Source organism: Pelophylax lessonae (assembly GCF_965119305.1).
Source record: "Pelophylax lessonae genome assembly, chromosome: 6".
NCBI classification, from domain to species: Eukaryota; Metazoa; Chordata; class Amphibia; order Anura; family Ranidae; genus Pelophylax; species Pelophylax lessonae.
In genome coordinates this window covers 301,848,421-301,864,209 of record NC_138773.1, presented here as the reverse complement: position 1 = coordinate 301,864,209, position 15,789 = coordinate 301,848,421, and the positions used below count along the sequence as shown (strand labels likewise).

The following is a 15,789-nucleotide window of genomic DNA, read 5'->3' as shown; positions in this document are numbered from 1 at the left end:
CGTCTGTATTTGTCTGTACTGCACGCACATTGCACAATTGTTCACACTGCAATCTTGAAAAAAATTAGGGGAATCAATGTTAGATCGCAGTGTGACCGTGTGAACTGATACATGGTGCTTCAGTGGTATTGCAAAGGTGTCAAGACCCATGCAATACCATTCCAGTGCAGTACCAAAAGAGGGTTCATCATGGCCCAATAGGGTTGATTCCTGGAAAATCATAGCTGCTGATTCTTCTTTTTTATATTGGAAAGCATGTTAGCTTAAAATAAAACTTTTATATTTTTTCAAATCTTTGCTTCTTTATTTTCTTGAATATAATCATTGATCACTTGTATAAAGTGCTTCTTTTGCGAATTTGATGAAGACATGTTATAGAACCTTATAATATAAGCTATTTGTGAACATTATCTTAATGCTGCAGTACAGTAAAAAAGTACACTGTTTATAATGAAAACAAAGAAAAAACTTATTAGATACAGTGGACATATTTATTCTGCAAATTTGCAAACCCAAACTATTATAGACATGTAACTTTAATTACATATAACAACTACATAAACCAAGAAGTTATGTTAAAAATAACAACAATCAATTTTTTATGCAGAACAGAAAAAGGAGCCTGCCATATTGCATATGTATAATATTAGCTTTATGTTGTCCAGTGGTCTTTTATTTGTCATCCTGCCAGGAAACTGAGCCCCTACCAACGAAATACTCCATGTAATCCAGTCGACACTGCCGTGCATTTTGTGAGGGAAGTCTAGGATATCCACTGTTTAGGGGAGTTAGTAAATCAATATGCTCATGGCTGTCTCCACGAATGGTACTCCCTGGCATTGATGAAGGATCATCAGGCTCTCTTTCAGAAGGCACAAGTGTCATGTAGCCATGGGCATTTCTTCTTAGATAGTTGTGCAGAACACAACAGCATAGAACAAGGCAGTCGATTTTATACAACGCTAAATTGATAGAGGTCAGAAAAATGCGGAATCGATTTGCAAGTATGCCAAATGCGTTCTCAACAACCCTGCGTGCCCGGGACAACCTATAGTTGAAGATCCTCTGTTGTCTTGTTAAATTTCTCATGGGGAATGGTTTCATAACATGTTCACTAAGCGCAAACGCGTCGTCAGCTACAAATACGAAGTTCATGCCTTCAAAGGTTTCCTCGCAGGATGGCAGATTGAGTTTCCCTTCCTTGAGACGCTTGTAGAACTCTGTTTGATCGATGATACTCCCATCTGAGTTCCGCCCATTCTTGCCAATATCTAAATACATGAACTCGTAGTTGGCATTAACTACAGCAAGCATCACAATACTGAAGAAACCTTTGTAATTGTAGAAAAAGGAACCAGTATTTGCAGGTGGCACTATACGTACATGTTTGCCATCAATGGCCCCACCACAATTTGGGAAATTCCAATGATGTTGGAAATTGTTGGCGACCTCATTCCACTCATGGGGATTGCTGGGTAACTGAAAGTTAATTTGAGAAGAGGGTCAATACAATGAATAAACATATAGCTGCACATTAGCATACAAAAGATTGACTGTACCTTGATATATTCCTGCTGTAATGCCATAATGATAGCCTTGCAGGTCTCTGGGATTATCTTTCCAAGTGATTGTGGAGAAATGCCTGTGGAAAATTTCAGGTCCTGAAGACTTCTCCCTGTTGCCAAGTAACGGAGAGTAGCAATTAGCCGTTGCTCTGGGCTTATAGATTCCCGCATTAGTGTGTCCTTTTTGCTGATGAATGGTGTGACGGCTTGCAGCAAATTTTGGAAACAGACATCATTCATCCTTAAAAAATTCCGGTAGTCGTCTGGATTGTTCTCATTCAGGTGTTTTAGCAGAGACATGTGGGAGTACTTCTGGCGGTCACGCAACCATTGCTTGGACCATGTCTTCCTTTTTTGCTTCTTCCTGTTCATTACATTGAAGATAGCCACTACTCCCAAGATGGTAATTGGAAGCACGGTGTCATGCATTCCGTCACGAATACTTCTACGTTTTCGGAGAACGTGCGAATAAAGGCGAAAAGACGATTAAACGCGGGGAAGAAAATCACGGATAACCTCGAAAATACAGACGGAAGAACGGAAGAGGAAGAGGCGTGTCAGATACAGGGGTCACGCGCATGTGACGTATGTGACATCACTTTCCAAGACGTGGCTACGCATTCTGGTTGCTTTCACACAATCGTACGACAGAAATCATATGGTTAGTACACATGGTTGCATTCGACATTTTGTAGCATGCTACTTTACTCGAACGATATGTCGTACGATTATCTGACCGTGTGTACGAGGCATTAGTCCCGGTGTTCCGTGAGAATTACCTACCCGTGAGAAAAACCTACCCTCGTCACTTCCGGTTTACGGCAGTGTGTGTAACGCGAGCAGTTACATTAAAACAGCTGTGCTGCACTATGAGTCATCTCCGCTCCTGTCCCGGTCACTTCCCTTCGGCTAATAAATATAAAAGCGGCGGCGGCTGTATGAAAAGATAAATCACGGAGCTGCCAGCCGCTTTTATATTTACTAGCCAAGATCAGGGAAGCGACAGGGACAGGAGAGGAGATGACTCATAGTGCAGCACAGCTGTTTCATGTCACCGCCGCGTCGGTAGGTTTTTTTCACGGACACCGAGATCAATTCAGACTAGTGCGCATGCGCACTAGTCTGATCCTCAGCTCTTCCATTAGGTCTCCGGGGCTGTGAGCATGCGCACTGCTGCGCTGCTCCGCTGTTACTGGCAGGAAGTGACGTAGGTAGGTTTTTCTCACGGGGTAGGTAATTCTCACGGAACACCGGGTTCACACTAGGGCGACCTGTGAGGCGACCTGGTCGCCTCACAGGTCGGCGCAGGTCGCCTCCCATAGGGAAGCTGCGGACCCGTTCTAATAGGAGCGACACAAGTCGCTCCGACTTAGAAAAAGGGTCCGGAGCTTCTTTGGGGCGACCAGGAGGCGACCGCCATAGACTTCAATGTTATGAAGTCCGTGGCGGCCGCTCCGAGGTCGCGGCGCGCTGCTCGCACCGCGACCTCGGAGGTCGCGGTGCGAAGTAGCGTCGCCCCTATGTGAACGGGGCCTTGTTTGCGGAGGCTTTTTTTTTCCACAGCTGTTCTCTCTGCTTCCTTAGCTATGCAAAGAATCGAGCATATGTCAGGTTCAGATCGTCAGGGGGGGTGAATCGAGATCGCGATTTTCATACGATTAATCGTGCAGCTCTAATATATATATATATATATATATATATATATATATATATATAGAAAGAGAGAGAGAGAGAGAGAACGAGCTGGTGTACCGAAAATTATGTCCTTTGATGACGCCCTGAAAGGTGGGGCGAAACGCGTTGACGTATTTCCAGTTGCTTTGAACCATTGACGTCACTTTCTGTCCTCCGTGGAACGTACGCAAGACGGCGTTCCCAGAAGAGCCTCTTGTCCTGCAAGCCGAAAACTCTTATATTTCTTGTAAGTTATTTTTATATTGCGCAAATAGGTTTTATAAAACGTGTTTCAGTATGCTATCTGTGATCTTTATTTGAGTCCTAAAGATTTTTACAAGCCGGTGTACAGCGGTGGTGTGGCAATATCCAGATACTGGACTGGCTTCCATTTCACCAGTCTTAACCTCCCTGGCGGTATGAATCTTTACGATTTTAGGTGCTGAAAGCGGTACAATTATTTTGCATGTAATTCTTAAGAACGAGCAGCCCAAACCAACTATTTACATATGATTTTTTTTTTACTGTGCGTTCTTCTTTATAACATCTCGGGTATGATAAAGTTTGAAACACAAAATCATAATATATATATATATATATATATATATATATATATATATATATAATATAATAAATAACTATAAATAAGTTAAAGTATGTATGTATGTGTATATATATACTGTATATATACTTATATATATATCTATATAAATATATATATATATATATATATATATATATATATATATATATATATATATATATATGTGTGTGTGTATACATATATATATATATATATATATATATAGATATACGTATATATATATATATGCATATATACATAAAAAGTACAGTAAAACTGCAGGAAAGGGCACGGGGGGGGGGGGCAAACTAATGTGAATTTATTTTATTTTGTAATGTATCAGTGTGTTTGGTGTGTTTTACAATTTGAATTTGCCGCCAGTTCCACCCCCCCTGCGAGCGCTGGGGCACAGAGCATCGGGAGGAAGATCCACCGCCGCACACCGCCGGGATACATCACTGGATCCCAGGGACAAGGTGAGTACCCTCTCTTCCCGGATTCAGCGATCTTCCTAGCGGTACCCCAAGTGTGGCTCGGGGTTACCGCTTTTGGTACTGAAATTTAACCCAAAGCCACACTCGGGAATACCGCTAGGAAGGTTAAGGACCTTGCTTTGTGCACTGGTCCAGATCATTTGGTGGAGGGGGGATTATAGTGTGGGGTTGTTTTTCAGGGGTTGGGTTTGGCCCCTTAGTTCCAGTGAAGGGAACTATTAAGGCGTCTGCATACTAAGACATCTTGGACAATTTCATACCCCCAACTTTGTGGGAACAGTTTGGGGATGGCCCCTTCCTATTCCAACATGACCAGTGCACAAAGCAAGGTCCATAAAAACATGGAAGAGTAAGTTTGGGGTTGAGGAACTTGACTGGCCTGCACAAAGTCCTGACCTCAACCTGATAGAACACCGTCGGGATGACTTAAGCTGAATACACACTATACAATTTTCTGTCGATTTTTTTCCTTTAGAATTACAAAAACCATATAATATGAGGTCAAACCTAAACACTTTCAATTTGTATGCAATGAGGCAGGCCCTTGCACTACATACTTGAAGGTAAATCTAAAGGAAATCTACCAACAAAAGTTGTATAGTGTGTATCCAGCTTTAGAGCGGAGACTGCGAGTCAGGCCTTTCCATCCAACATCAGTGCCTGACCTCACAAATGCAGTTCTGGAAGAATGGTCAAACATTCCTAAACCTTGTGGATGTCCTTCCCAGAAGAGTTGAAGCTGTTATAGCTGCAAAGGGTGGGCCAACTCAATATTGAACCCTACGGACTAAGACTGGGATGCCATTAAAGTTCATGTGCGTGTAAAGGCAGGCGTCCCAATACTTTTGGTAATATAATGCATGTCCAGAGTGGACTATGCCTTTGAAAAGTCAGCTCCTTTGCATAAGAGTATTTCAGCGTCTGGGAAAAAATTGTTAATAAATGAAAGAAAAGTTTTTGTTTGGGCCGTGCTCTTTCATAAAAGCATATTTCATTATTAAATTCTGTCTGATTCGGTGTAGTGAAGCACCAAGGTGAAAATTATTTTTTCTTTTTTTTTTTGTAATAACTTTTTATGCTATTATCAAGACACTACCTTTCAAAATAAAAGCTCAGTAGTCAGGCAGAGATCCATTAAATGAGATGAGGAAAAGGAGATTTATAAACACAGAGCGAGCTTTCTCCTGCATGAAAGAGCATAAGCAATGCCTGGCAGAACTGCCTCCACCACCCCGTGGGAACAACTTTTCCGCACTATTTAGACAGGTCAGGAAATAAAACGATATGGCATTTAATCCAGACAAATATCATTGTTACAAGACGGTATAATTTGATCGTTGTATTCAGAACCAAATCGGCCTAGAGATGACAAGCGTTTATGTTACAATAGGATTCTGGCTTAACCCCCAGGCTGATATTAGAATACACATATTATTGCAGCTATGAATTGATTAAAAAATAATGAAATGTACGGTATTTTGAAATGCAAGCAGCGTAAGTCATTGAATCTGACTCGGCATCAGCCTGTTGTATCCCCCCCCCCCCCCCACAGCGACACTGACACCAGAGGAAGAGGGGGTTAGGAAAGTGGAAAAATAACAATGGACCTATTGAGGTTATCCTATTGTTGTTGCTATCCAACAACATTGTAAATATCTTGGGTTAAGTGCAGTGGCGGCTGGTGCCACCATGGGCGGTGGCAGATGGACCATACCCCCGGACCACACCAGCCTGCACGCCTCTAGGGCTCACTCACTGTGAACATGTAGAGCAGGGGTGTCAAACTCAATTTCATTGCGGGGCCGCATCAGCATTATGGTTGCCCTCAAAGGGCCGGTTATATCTGTAGGATTAGATGTCCAGAGCACCCCACGCCCCCTTACACCCTTACATGAGATGTCAAGAGCCCCCACACCATCAGAAGTCAAGAGTCACCCACTTTTCCTTACATCACACTGCACCTCCCTTACATTTTGCTGCTGCCAGGAAGAAGATGAGGGTGGATCTGGGAAGAAGTGCAGGGTCTGGAGGAGAACCAGAGGAGGGCTGGAGTCCGCTTCCAGAGTCTGCCGAATGCTGAGACCAGGGGAGGCAAAGGCAAGGTGGTGTTGCGGCTGCGCAGAGAGGTGCAGGATCTGTAGGAGGGGTTCTGCCCTCCTCTCTGCTGCGGACTGCTGAGACGGGGGGGGGGGGGATAAGCCTTTCTGCGGCTGCACAGAGGAGTGCAGGATTTGGAAAATGATTTCTGTCCTCTCTGCTGCCAACTACAGAGACAAGGTGGGGGCAGAGACAAGGGGGGTGCCGCAGCTGCAGGAGAGGTGCGAGGGCCACATGAAATGGCCTGGGGGGCTGCATTCGGCCCGCGGGCCTTGTGTTTGACACCTTTGATGTAGAGGGTAGGCAGGCAACAGCAGCAGCGGCGGCGGCTTCTCCTCAGTCTCCTGCGTCTCCTACCTCCTCCTCCTTGGCCAATGGCATGGCTTCTCCTTTCGGCCAATCGGGAAACAGGTCTCAGGACCCGCTTCCTGATTGGCCAGGAGGAGGATCCGTGTGACAATAGCGAATATTCATTCACTATTGTCACACAACTGGGTGGGCTCAGGGCGCAGTGCTCTGCGCCCGAGCCCACCCTTTTTTGAAGCCTAAACGTGCTTAAAAAAAAAAAAAAACCCATTGCAATCCATGCGACCAGCACCCTGCATGTAGATTATGGATGGTGGATGCATGGATGGGGGGGCGGCGCCCCTGCGCCCCCAATGGACAGGCCGTCACTGGTTAAGCGTTCTGGTGAGCAAGTCCAAAGGATCTTCAGCTTCCTTAAAATATATTATATAATATACCCTGATCAGCCAAACCATTATGACCATCCACCGTAACCCATTGAGGCATGGACTCCACTAGACCTCTGAAAGTATGCTGGGGTATCTGGCTGGTACCAAACTGTCAGTAGCAGATCTTTTAGGCCCTGTAAGTTGCGAGGTGGGGCCTCTATGGATCAGACTTGTTTTTTTAGCACATCCTGCAGATGCTTGATTGGATTGAGATCTGGAGAAAGAGGAGGACAAGTCAACACCTTAAACTCATTGTGTTCCTCAGCCCAACCTTAAATCCATAAGACTGGGTCACCTTCTTCCATTGCTCTGTGGTCCAGTTCGGATGCTCATGTGCCCATTGTAGGTGCATTTGGCTGTGGACACGAGTCAGCATGGGCACCCTGACAGGTGTCGGAAATTGTTTGTTCTCACAACTTTCTATCGGAACCAGCAATTTGAGCTACAGGAGCTCCTCTATTGGATAGGACTACTACACATGCCAACCTTACCTTCCTATGTGCATCAATGAGCATTGGCCACCCATGAACCTGTTGCCAGTTCACTGTTTTTCCTTCCTTGGACCACTTGTGGTCCGTCCTGACCACGGCAAGCAGGGAATATCCCACAAAAGCTGCAGTTTCGGAGTTGCTCTGACCCAGTCATCCAACCATTACAATTTGGCTCTTGTCAAAGTCGCTCAAATCCTTACGCTTGCCTATTTTTTCTGCTGTTTTCTGTCTAACATCAACCTCAGGGACTTCACTTGCTGCCTAATGTATTCCACCTACTTTCAGATGCCATTGTAACAGGATAATCAATGTTATTGAGTTTACACATCAGGGGTAATAATGTTATGTCTGATTGGTGTATATTTTTTGTAAAATATTAAAATATAAATAAGCCGCCAAACTAACTGCTAATGAGATTCGTGCAGATCCTCAAACTTGGGTGGGTGGAGGCTGATGAGGAAGCTGAGATACTAGTTTCCTATCAGGTCCGCTCTTGCCTTGTAATTACCAGCAGGCAGTAGGGTGATTCTATAGGCAATAGAAGGCTATGTATTGGCTAAGGATCTGCCTATTGCCTGCTGTCAACCACAAGAGGAGCTGACCTGATGGGGAAGTACTGAAACCTCATCGGGCTTCACCCCTCTAAGTACAAAACACCCCGCTGCTGCACTGTCTGGCGGGTGCAACGGCAGGAAAGAAGTGCAGTTGGAGCATCTGTATGGACGATCTGGTCTCAGTGCACCTCCACACAACATTTACCATGCTGAGGCACATCAGAATTCTAAAGATTAGGGCTTTTTCAGGGAAAGCAGGGCAACACAGTTCCGGCACCTCCAGCACTGAATGTACAGTGTGTAAGAGCAGGGGGTACTGGGACGTGCTGGAGGGTCTATCGATGCTGGCTGCTGAGGGATCTATTCTTGCTGGGGGGGGGTCAGTTGTTGTTTGGAGGGATCCACAGTTGAGGGAGGGGTCCATTGTTTCTGGCTGCTTGTGGACATATTGATGCTGGCTGCTGGGGGGTCAATTGTTGCTGGGAGAGGTCTATTGTTGCTGGCTGCTCGTGGACACCTTGATGCTGGCTTCTGGGGGGGGGGGTCAATTGTTACTGAGGGGTCAGTTATTACTGGGAAGGATCTACTGTTGAGGGAGGGGTCTATTATTGCTGGCTGCTTGTGGGCATATTGATGCTGGCTGCTGGGAGATGTATTGCAGCTGGCAGGGGTCTATTGTTGCTGGGGTTATTTTCATTCAGGGAGGGGGGGGGGGGCTTATGTTGCGGTGGGATTGTGGGATCTATTTGACAACTTTTCTTGTTACCATTTACAAATTTCCATACAAATTGATTCCATACACAAAATTATACTTTGTTCTGTATTCCCTAGAAGGGGCATAACTAGGAGGTGGGTAGGGGGGGCGAACCATGGGAAGGTCCTCATGTAGATGTAGGTAGGGGGTGGAAAGAAGAGGTGACACGGAAGGGGGGTAGTACCTGCACCTATTCTCTGAGAAAAAAAGCATGCTAAAAAGTATCCTAGACACGCATTATGAATTTCCCTGGTTGTCTTCTATTCCTTGCACTGATGAAGGGTGGATATTTGAACCTCTGAAACGCATTGACCAACCTTTTGATTGTTCGCCTGACTAGAATAAAACATTTATCTGGACTATTCAGCAGTTGTGTGGAGCTTCAATTCCTATTTATACTGGTGGAGGGTGGAGCAGCACAAATTGTCAATCAGATATGCTGACAGAAAGAAAGAGAGGGGAACTTCTTCTGCTCCTTCACTGTCCAATCACAGGTTGGGGGCAGGGATCAGGGATGTAACCTTGCTCTGTTGCTTACCTGCTGGATAGAAAAGTCAGGTCTCCAGGCTGGCTGGCCTGTATAACAGCAGAGGGGCAGGGGGATGAACTTATTGTTGCAGAGTGCGATCACTGGGTGCAGCTGAGTCCATTCAGATCAGACATTGTGGTGTAAACAGGAACTGGCTTCTTTATTGGAACATTACACAGATATCAAAGATGTCACCTCATTGTAATAAGAACAACAGAACAGGAAAAGATAACCAACAAGTACAGTGCAGTGTACAGGAAATACACATCATAGAAAATGCATAGCATATCACTTAGCATTAGCGACAGCTACTGTCCTATCTGCTAAGCTGAAAGCTGTTGTATCTCCAACACCCCTTCTCAACAGCTAAGGATTAGTCTATTAAACCCATCTTCTTTGTAAGCCTTGAGTGTCTTTCAGCGGTCAGAGGCTTTGTAAGGATATCTGCTGTCATATCCTCGGTGGGACAATAAAGTAACTCAAGAAGACCTTGCTCTTGAAGATCCCTAAGAAAGTGGAACTTCACATCAATGTGCTTGGTTCTTGAATTAACTCCTTCCATGCGCGCAAGTGCAAGGCATCCTTGATTGTCCTCATAGATTTCTGTTGGTCCCAACTGTGGTTGACCCAAATCTGTTAATAGCTGTCTCAGCCATATAACTTCTTGGCTTGCCTGCGCTGCAGCAACATATTCTGCTTCAGTAGACGACAGAGAGTTGCTTTTTACTAGTGTGAAACAGAGAGTTGCTTTTTACTAGTCCAACTGATGGCACCTCCTGACAGAAAAAATAAGAATCCACTGGTAGATTTCCTGTCGCTGGTGTCTCCTGCCCAGTCAGCATGCACATATTCTGTTAAGGTGCTTTCATCGCATGCTGGTAACTTTAACTTGTAGTCAGTGGCGGCCCGTGCATAGGGGGCGCCAGGGCGCCGCCCCCCTACCCCAAAAAAAAAAGAAAAAAAAAATTACAAAGCGAACAAATAAAGTTGTAAAAAAAAAAAATTGGGTTCGCCGGCCTCTGTGATAGCACTGGTGGCTAGGTGGGGGGGGGTGGGGTTTACGTCCCAGAAGAGGCGCAGATTGGCTGCCTTCTGGGGGCGTAACCCGGGCGCAAGTCTTTGCGATTGGACACCCCCACTTTCTGATATCCTGGCTGTGATTGGTCCAGTCTACAGCCTGGACCAATCATCATCCAGGACATCCCATGGCCCCATACTGACCCCGCTGACGTCACATCGCGTGCGTCAGTCACGCTGCCGCACCACCGAGTCTAGTGGACGGACGGTAACGGCGGGAGACGGGAGTGACGGCGGCACCAGCGGAGAGAGGAGACCGGAGTCACCGGAATCGGATCCATCCGTCCATCCATCCAGACCAGAGACCACCACCGCCGGTAAGTGGAGCCACATTGCAGTGCTTGTGCTTCTGTTAAAAGTTCTGCCCCTGCTGGGCAGAGAGGAGTCCGGACAAAATGGCAGTTGTTTGGTAAAGGGGAGCCGAGAAGGAGCAGCAAAGATGTCCAAGGTTGTTGGGGAAAGTTCGGTGGAAGACCTGGCCAAGGTTTCTGATGAGGAGCTGATGAAGTGGAGGAGCTGATCGTCCGGCTCCGCAGGGCAGAGGCTGACAAGATGAGTGCGATGTTGGTTTATAGCAATCTGATTCGGGAGGTGAATAGGAGGCTGCAGCTACATCTAGGGGAGATCAGAGGGCTCAAGGTACGGCAGGGACCCTTCTAGTGCCATGTATACCCTTCTAGTGCCATAGTGCCATGTATTGCCTTCTAGTGCCATGTATACCCTTCTAGTGCCATGTATAACCTTCTAGTGCCATAGTGCCCTGTGTTGCCTTCTAGTGCCATGTATACTACATGGCACTAGAAGGCAATACATGGCACTATGGCACTAGAAGAGTAAACATGGCACTAGAAGGCAATACAGGGCACTATGGCACTAGAAGGTTATACATGGCACTAGAAGGGTATACATGGCACTAGAAGGCAATACATGGCACTATGGCACTACATTGTACCACTACATGGTACATTGTATACCCTTCTAGTGCCATGTATAACCTTCTAGTGCCATAGTGCCCTGTATTGCCTTCTAGTGCCATGTATACCCTTCTAGTGCCATGTATAACCTTCTAGTGCCATAGTGCCCTGTATTGCCTTCTAGTGCCATGTATACCCTTCTAGTGCCATGTATAGCCTTCTAGTGCCATAGTGCCCTGTATTGCCTTCTAGTGCCATGTATACCCTTCTAGTGCCATAGTGCCATGTATTGCCTTCTAGTGCCATGTATACCCTTCTAGTGCCATGTATACCCTTCTAGTGCCATGTATACCATTCTAGTGCCATGTATACATTTATCTGTGCATTGCCCCTTAGCATCTTCTTGTGCAATCATACAGGACATCTGTGTTTTTACTCATGGCCCCTTTAACACTTGTGTGGCGTCAAAGTCAGGCAATTTTTTACCGCATTTTTTGCCGCAAATTTTTCTTTTTGCGCCCCCCCCAAAAATTTTGAGCACCAGCCGCCACTGCTTCTAGTGCAAAGTCCCTTTTAGATAGTGAATTATTCGCTTTACAGCATTCCAGTCCTTTTGACTTGACATCGAAACCTTTCTGCATAGGATTCCAACAGTTGCTGCAATGTCTGGCCTTGTAGCAGTGGTAAGATACAGCAATTTCCCTATTGCCTTCCTGTATTGAGTATTAGTAGGTAATTGTTTATCTTGGCAATTCATCTCCTTTAGGTAGTTGGTTTCCATAGGAGACTTTACTGGTTTGGCGTCTTCCATTCCAAATGTTTCAATTACTTCTTGTATTTTGTGTCTTTGGTTCAGAAGAAAGCTGCCATCTTCCTCTCTCTCGATCTGGATGCCGAGGTAATTCTTTATGTTGCCAAGATCTTTGGTGTTGAAGTTCTGATTTAGTTTTTCTAGTATTTCTGCTTCATCCCCTTCTTGCTCAAAGCAAATCAGGATGTCATCCACATAAATAAGCATATAGACCCATCTGTCTGCCAATTTCTTTGTGTATAAGCAGGGGTCTGCTTTACTCCTCAGAAAGTTTTGATGTGTAAGCACTTCATTTATTTTTATATTCCACGCTCTGGCTGCTTGCTTTAGACCATATATACTCCTGTGAAGTTTGCAAACTAGGTCTGGCTTTTGTTCATCTTTGAACCCTGGCGGCTGTTCCATGTAAATTTCTTCTGTAAGCTCGCCATGTAGAAACGCGGTTTTCACATCAAAATGTTTCACTTGCATTTTCCTTGTGACGGCTACTGTCAGTAAAGTCCTTATTGTAGTTTGCTTGACTACTGGTGCAAATGTCTCGTCATAGTCCTCTCCATATTTTTGAGAATAGCCCTTGGCTACTAGTCTTGCTTTGTATCGCTCAATTGTGCCATCTGCATTGCATTTCACTTTAAAAGTCCATTTACAGCCTATGGCTTTCCTTCCGGGTGGTAGTTCTGTAAGTGTCCATGTTTTAGTGTCATGCATGGATTTTATCTCTTCATCAGCAGCCTTTATCCATTTACTTGCTTCTTGTTCTGAAAGCTGAGATATGTCTTCCCAGGTTGCGGGTTCATTGATACTGGCAGTACTTGCTTTGTATGAGAGACGTACAGGTGGTTTACCTTTGTTTTCTCTTGTTGAACGTCTCGGTTTTGTGTCTGAGCCTTCTTGTGTCTGCTCTTCAGTACTGGTAGAGTCTGCACTCACTTCAACTGTTTGTTCAGGAGTTACAGAGATAGGCTGGTCAATGTCAGTTTTCTCTTCTATTCTTGCTTCTACTGTTGTCATTACATTGTCTCTTAAATCTTCAACAAAAGTTATGCTGTTGCTAATGGTAACCTTGTCTGTTTTGGGATCAAGGATTCTGTAACCTTTGACATTGTCACTGTATCCAACGAAGATACCTTCAAATGCTCTGTTTTGGAGTTTGGTGCGTTTTTCTTCCGGTATGTAGATAAATGCTTTGCATCCAAATACTCTTAGGTGTTTTACATTTGGCTTCTCATTGTGCCAAAGTTCATATGGAGTTTTCTCTATTGTTCTGGAAAGAAGTCTGTTCTGCAAATATGTAGCTGTCATAGCTGCTTCACCCCAGTATTTTTGTGGTAGTCCAGAGTCTGTCAGCATACATCTGATCATTTCAGACAGAGTTCTGTTCTTTCTTTCAGCTACTCCATTTTGTTCTGGTGTATATGGGACTGTCTTTTGATGTTCTATTCCATTCTGTTTTAAGTACTCTTGTATCTTATATCCTGTGAATTCACCTCCATTATCACTCCGAAGTATGAGAGGCTTCCTCTGAAACTTGTTACTGGTCTTTATTATATAGTCTTGTAATTTGTCAAAAACTTCACTCTTGTGTTGCATTAGGTAGGTGACTGTATATCTTGAATAGTCGTCTATGAAAGTCACTATGTACCTTTTGCCTCCAGGTGTAGGTGGGTTTAGGGGACCACACACGTCACTGTGAACTAAGTCAAGTGGTCTTGAAGCACTCTTCTGACTAACTTTAACAAGGGGATATTGTTAGATCCCTTGTCAAATTTCTCCTCTGTAGTTCCTGTATGCATTCTGGGTATCTGTGACCTAGACGTCTGTGCCATATATGTATACAGTCATTGTGCTTGTGTGTACATAGTCTCACCTTTTCCTTCACTGTGTCGAGGTGATATAGATGATCATCCAGCTTGGCACTTGCTACTGTCTGTTTGCCGTTTAGGATTGAACACTTGTCACCTTGGAATTTTACAGTGAGTCCTCTGGCTGTTTGACGCTTCACAGATAAGAGTCCTCCTTCTAGATTAGGAACATAAAGCACATCTTTCACTGGTATGGCTAGGTTGTGTCCCGCATCATCAGGGCATACAAGGGTTCCATGCCCATATCCTTCTGCATGTATTTTGCTTCCATCTGCAAGATAAATCGTTTCTTTGTTGTTCAGATCAAGTTCTGTGAAAAAACTTCTATCACTCGTCATGTGACTGGTTGCCCCCGAATCGATGCACCAGCCTTGACATTTATTGTTGCCTGTCACTTTAAATGTGGCATTCCAGTTTCCTTCCCATGGATCATTGATTGTGGCTTTGACCTTTTGTTTAGCATAAGAGGGACGCTGTCTTATTTGCTCTGCTTTCCATATCGTACAGTCTTTCTTTATGTGTCCCTGTTTGTGACATCTGAAACACACTCTGGTCTCTTTCCTGTGTAACCTTGCGTCTGTAGCTTTAAGAGCGGTTCTGGTGTCGGTTTCTGTGGAGTCATGCACTAATTTCTTTCTTCTCTGATACTCATCTATGAGCCTGGTTTTTACAAATGCTAGCGTCAGATCTGTCTCAGGACGTGTCTCCAGTGCATTGATCAGTGCAGTATATGTATCGGGCAAACTGCATAACAACATGGCTGCTCCGTGGCTGTCTGTTATATTCTCCCCAATTGATCTGAGTTGCGCAATCACTTCCAGCATTGCGTTTATATGCTCCTGCATGTCCTGTTCTCTGCTAAGTCTCATTTTGTAAAGTTTCCGCAATAGAAACAGCTTGCTGTTTAAACTGGATCTTTCATGCAGTCTTCTTAGTATGTCCCACATGCCTTTCGCTGTGTCCTCATGGCATATATGTATGAGCTGATCATCCTCCACTAGTAAGCTTATGGTGGCCCGTGCCTGTCTGTTTTTCTTGTCCCAGTCCTGATTATTGTCCTGTGGCCTCTCTGTGGTGGTAACCTCCCACAAGTCGTCTCTAGATAATAGCATTTCCACTTTAAACTTCCATAGCTGATAATTGTCATTGTTCAGCTTGGCCACTGAGAGTTTAAGTTCTGAGTTTCCGGCCATTTTTCCCTCCTTTATATATTAACAGTCTTAGGGCTCTTTCACACGGTCCGCTTCCGTAGGCGGGTTCGTGTTGCTCAGCGGGGATCGATCCGCGATCCCCGCTGAGCCGGCGGATGACAGCTCCGTCTCCGCTTGCAGAGCGGAGAGGGAGGTGTCTCAGCCCCCGCTGCCCTCTATGGGGGATCAGATGGATCCGCTCTCAACCGATCCGCTCCGATCACTGAACGGATGGAAAAATAGGGTTTCCATCCGTCCAGATTTCACGGACAGGATCGGATACGGATGGCAGCGGGTGTCAGCGGAGGCATTGTGTAAAAAGCCTGTTTGATCCTGTCTTCTCTGATCCTCCCCTTCTTCCACTGTCTCCAATATATCTCTTGATAGAACATAGCCTTTTGGGGAAGCTGCACTTGCTCAGTTTGGTGTGTATTATTGGAGAGTTGTATTTTTCTTGGGA

The 15,789-nt window shown here is 45.0% G+C and overlaps 1 protein-coding gene across 1 annotated transcript; it reads right to left on the bottom strand.

The window, feature by feature from the left end:
* Nucleotides 1–672: 672 nt before the first annotated feature.
* Nucleotides 673–1,994, bottom strand: LOC309558748 (uncharacterized protein; the record flags this gene model as incomplete). Its single annotated transcript, XM_082261795.1, has 2 exons — nt 673–1,479; nt 1,560–1,994. The coding sequence occupies 2 exons, from the start codon at nt 1,992–1,994 to the stop codon at nt 673–675; spliced, it is 1,242 nt and encodes a 413-aa protein (XP_082117921.1).
* Between the last annotated feature and the right edge of the window lie 13,795 nt (nt 1,995–15,789).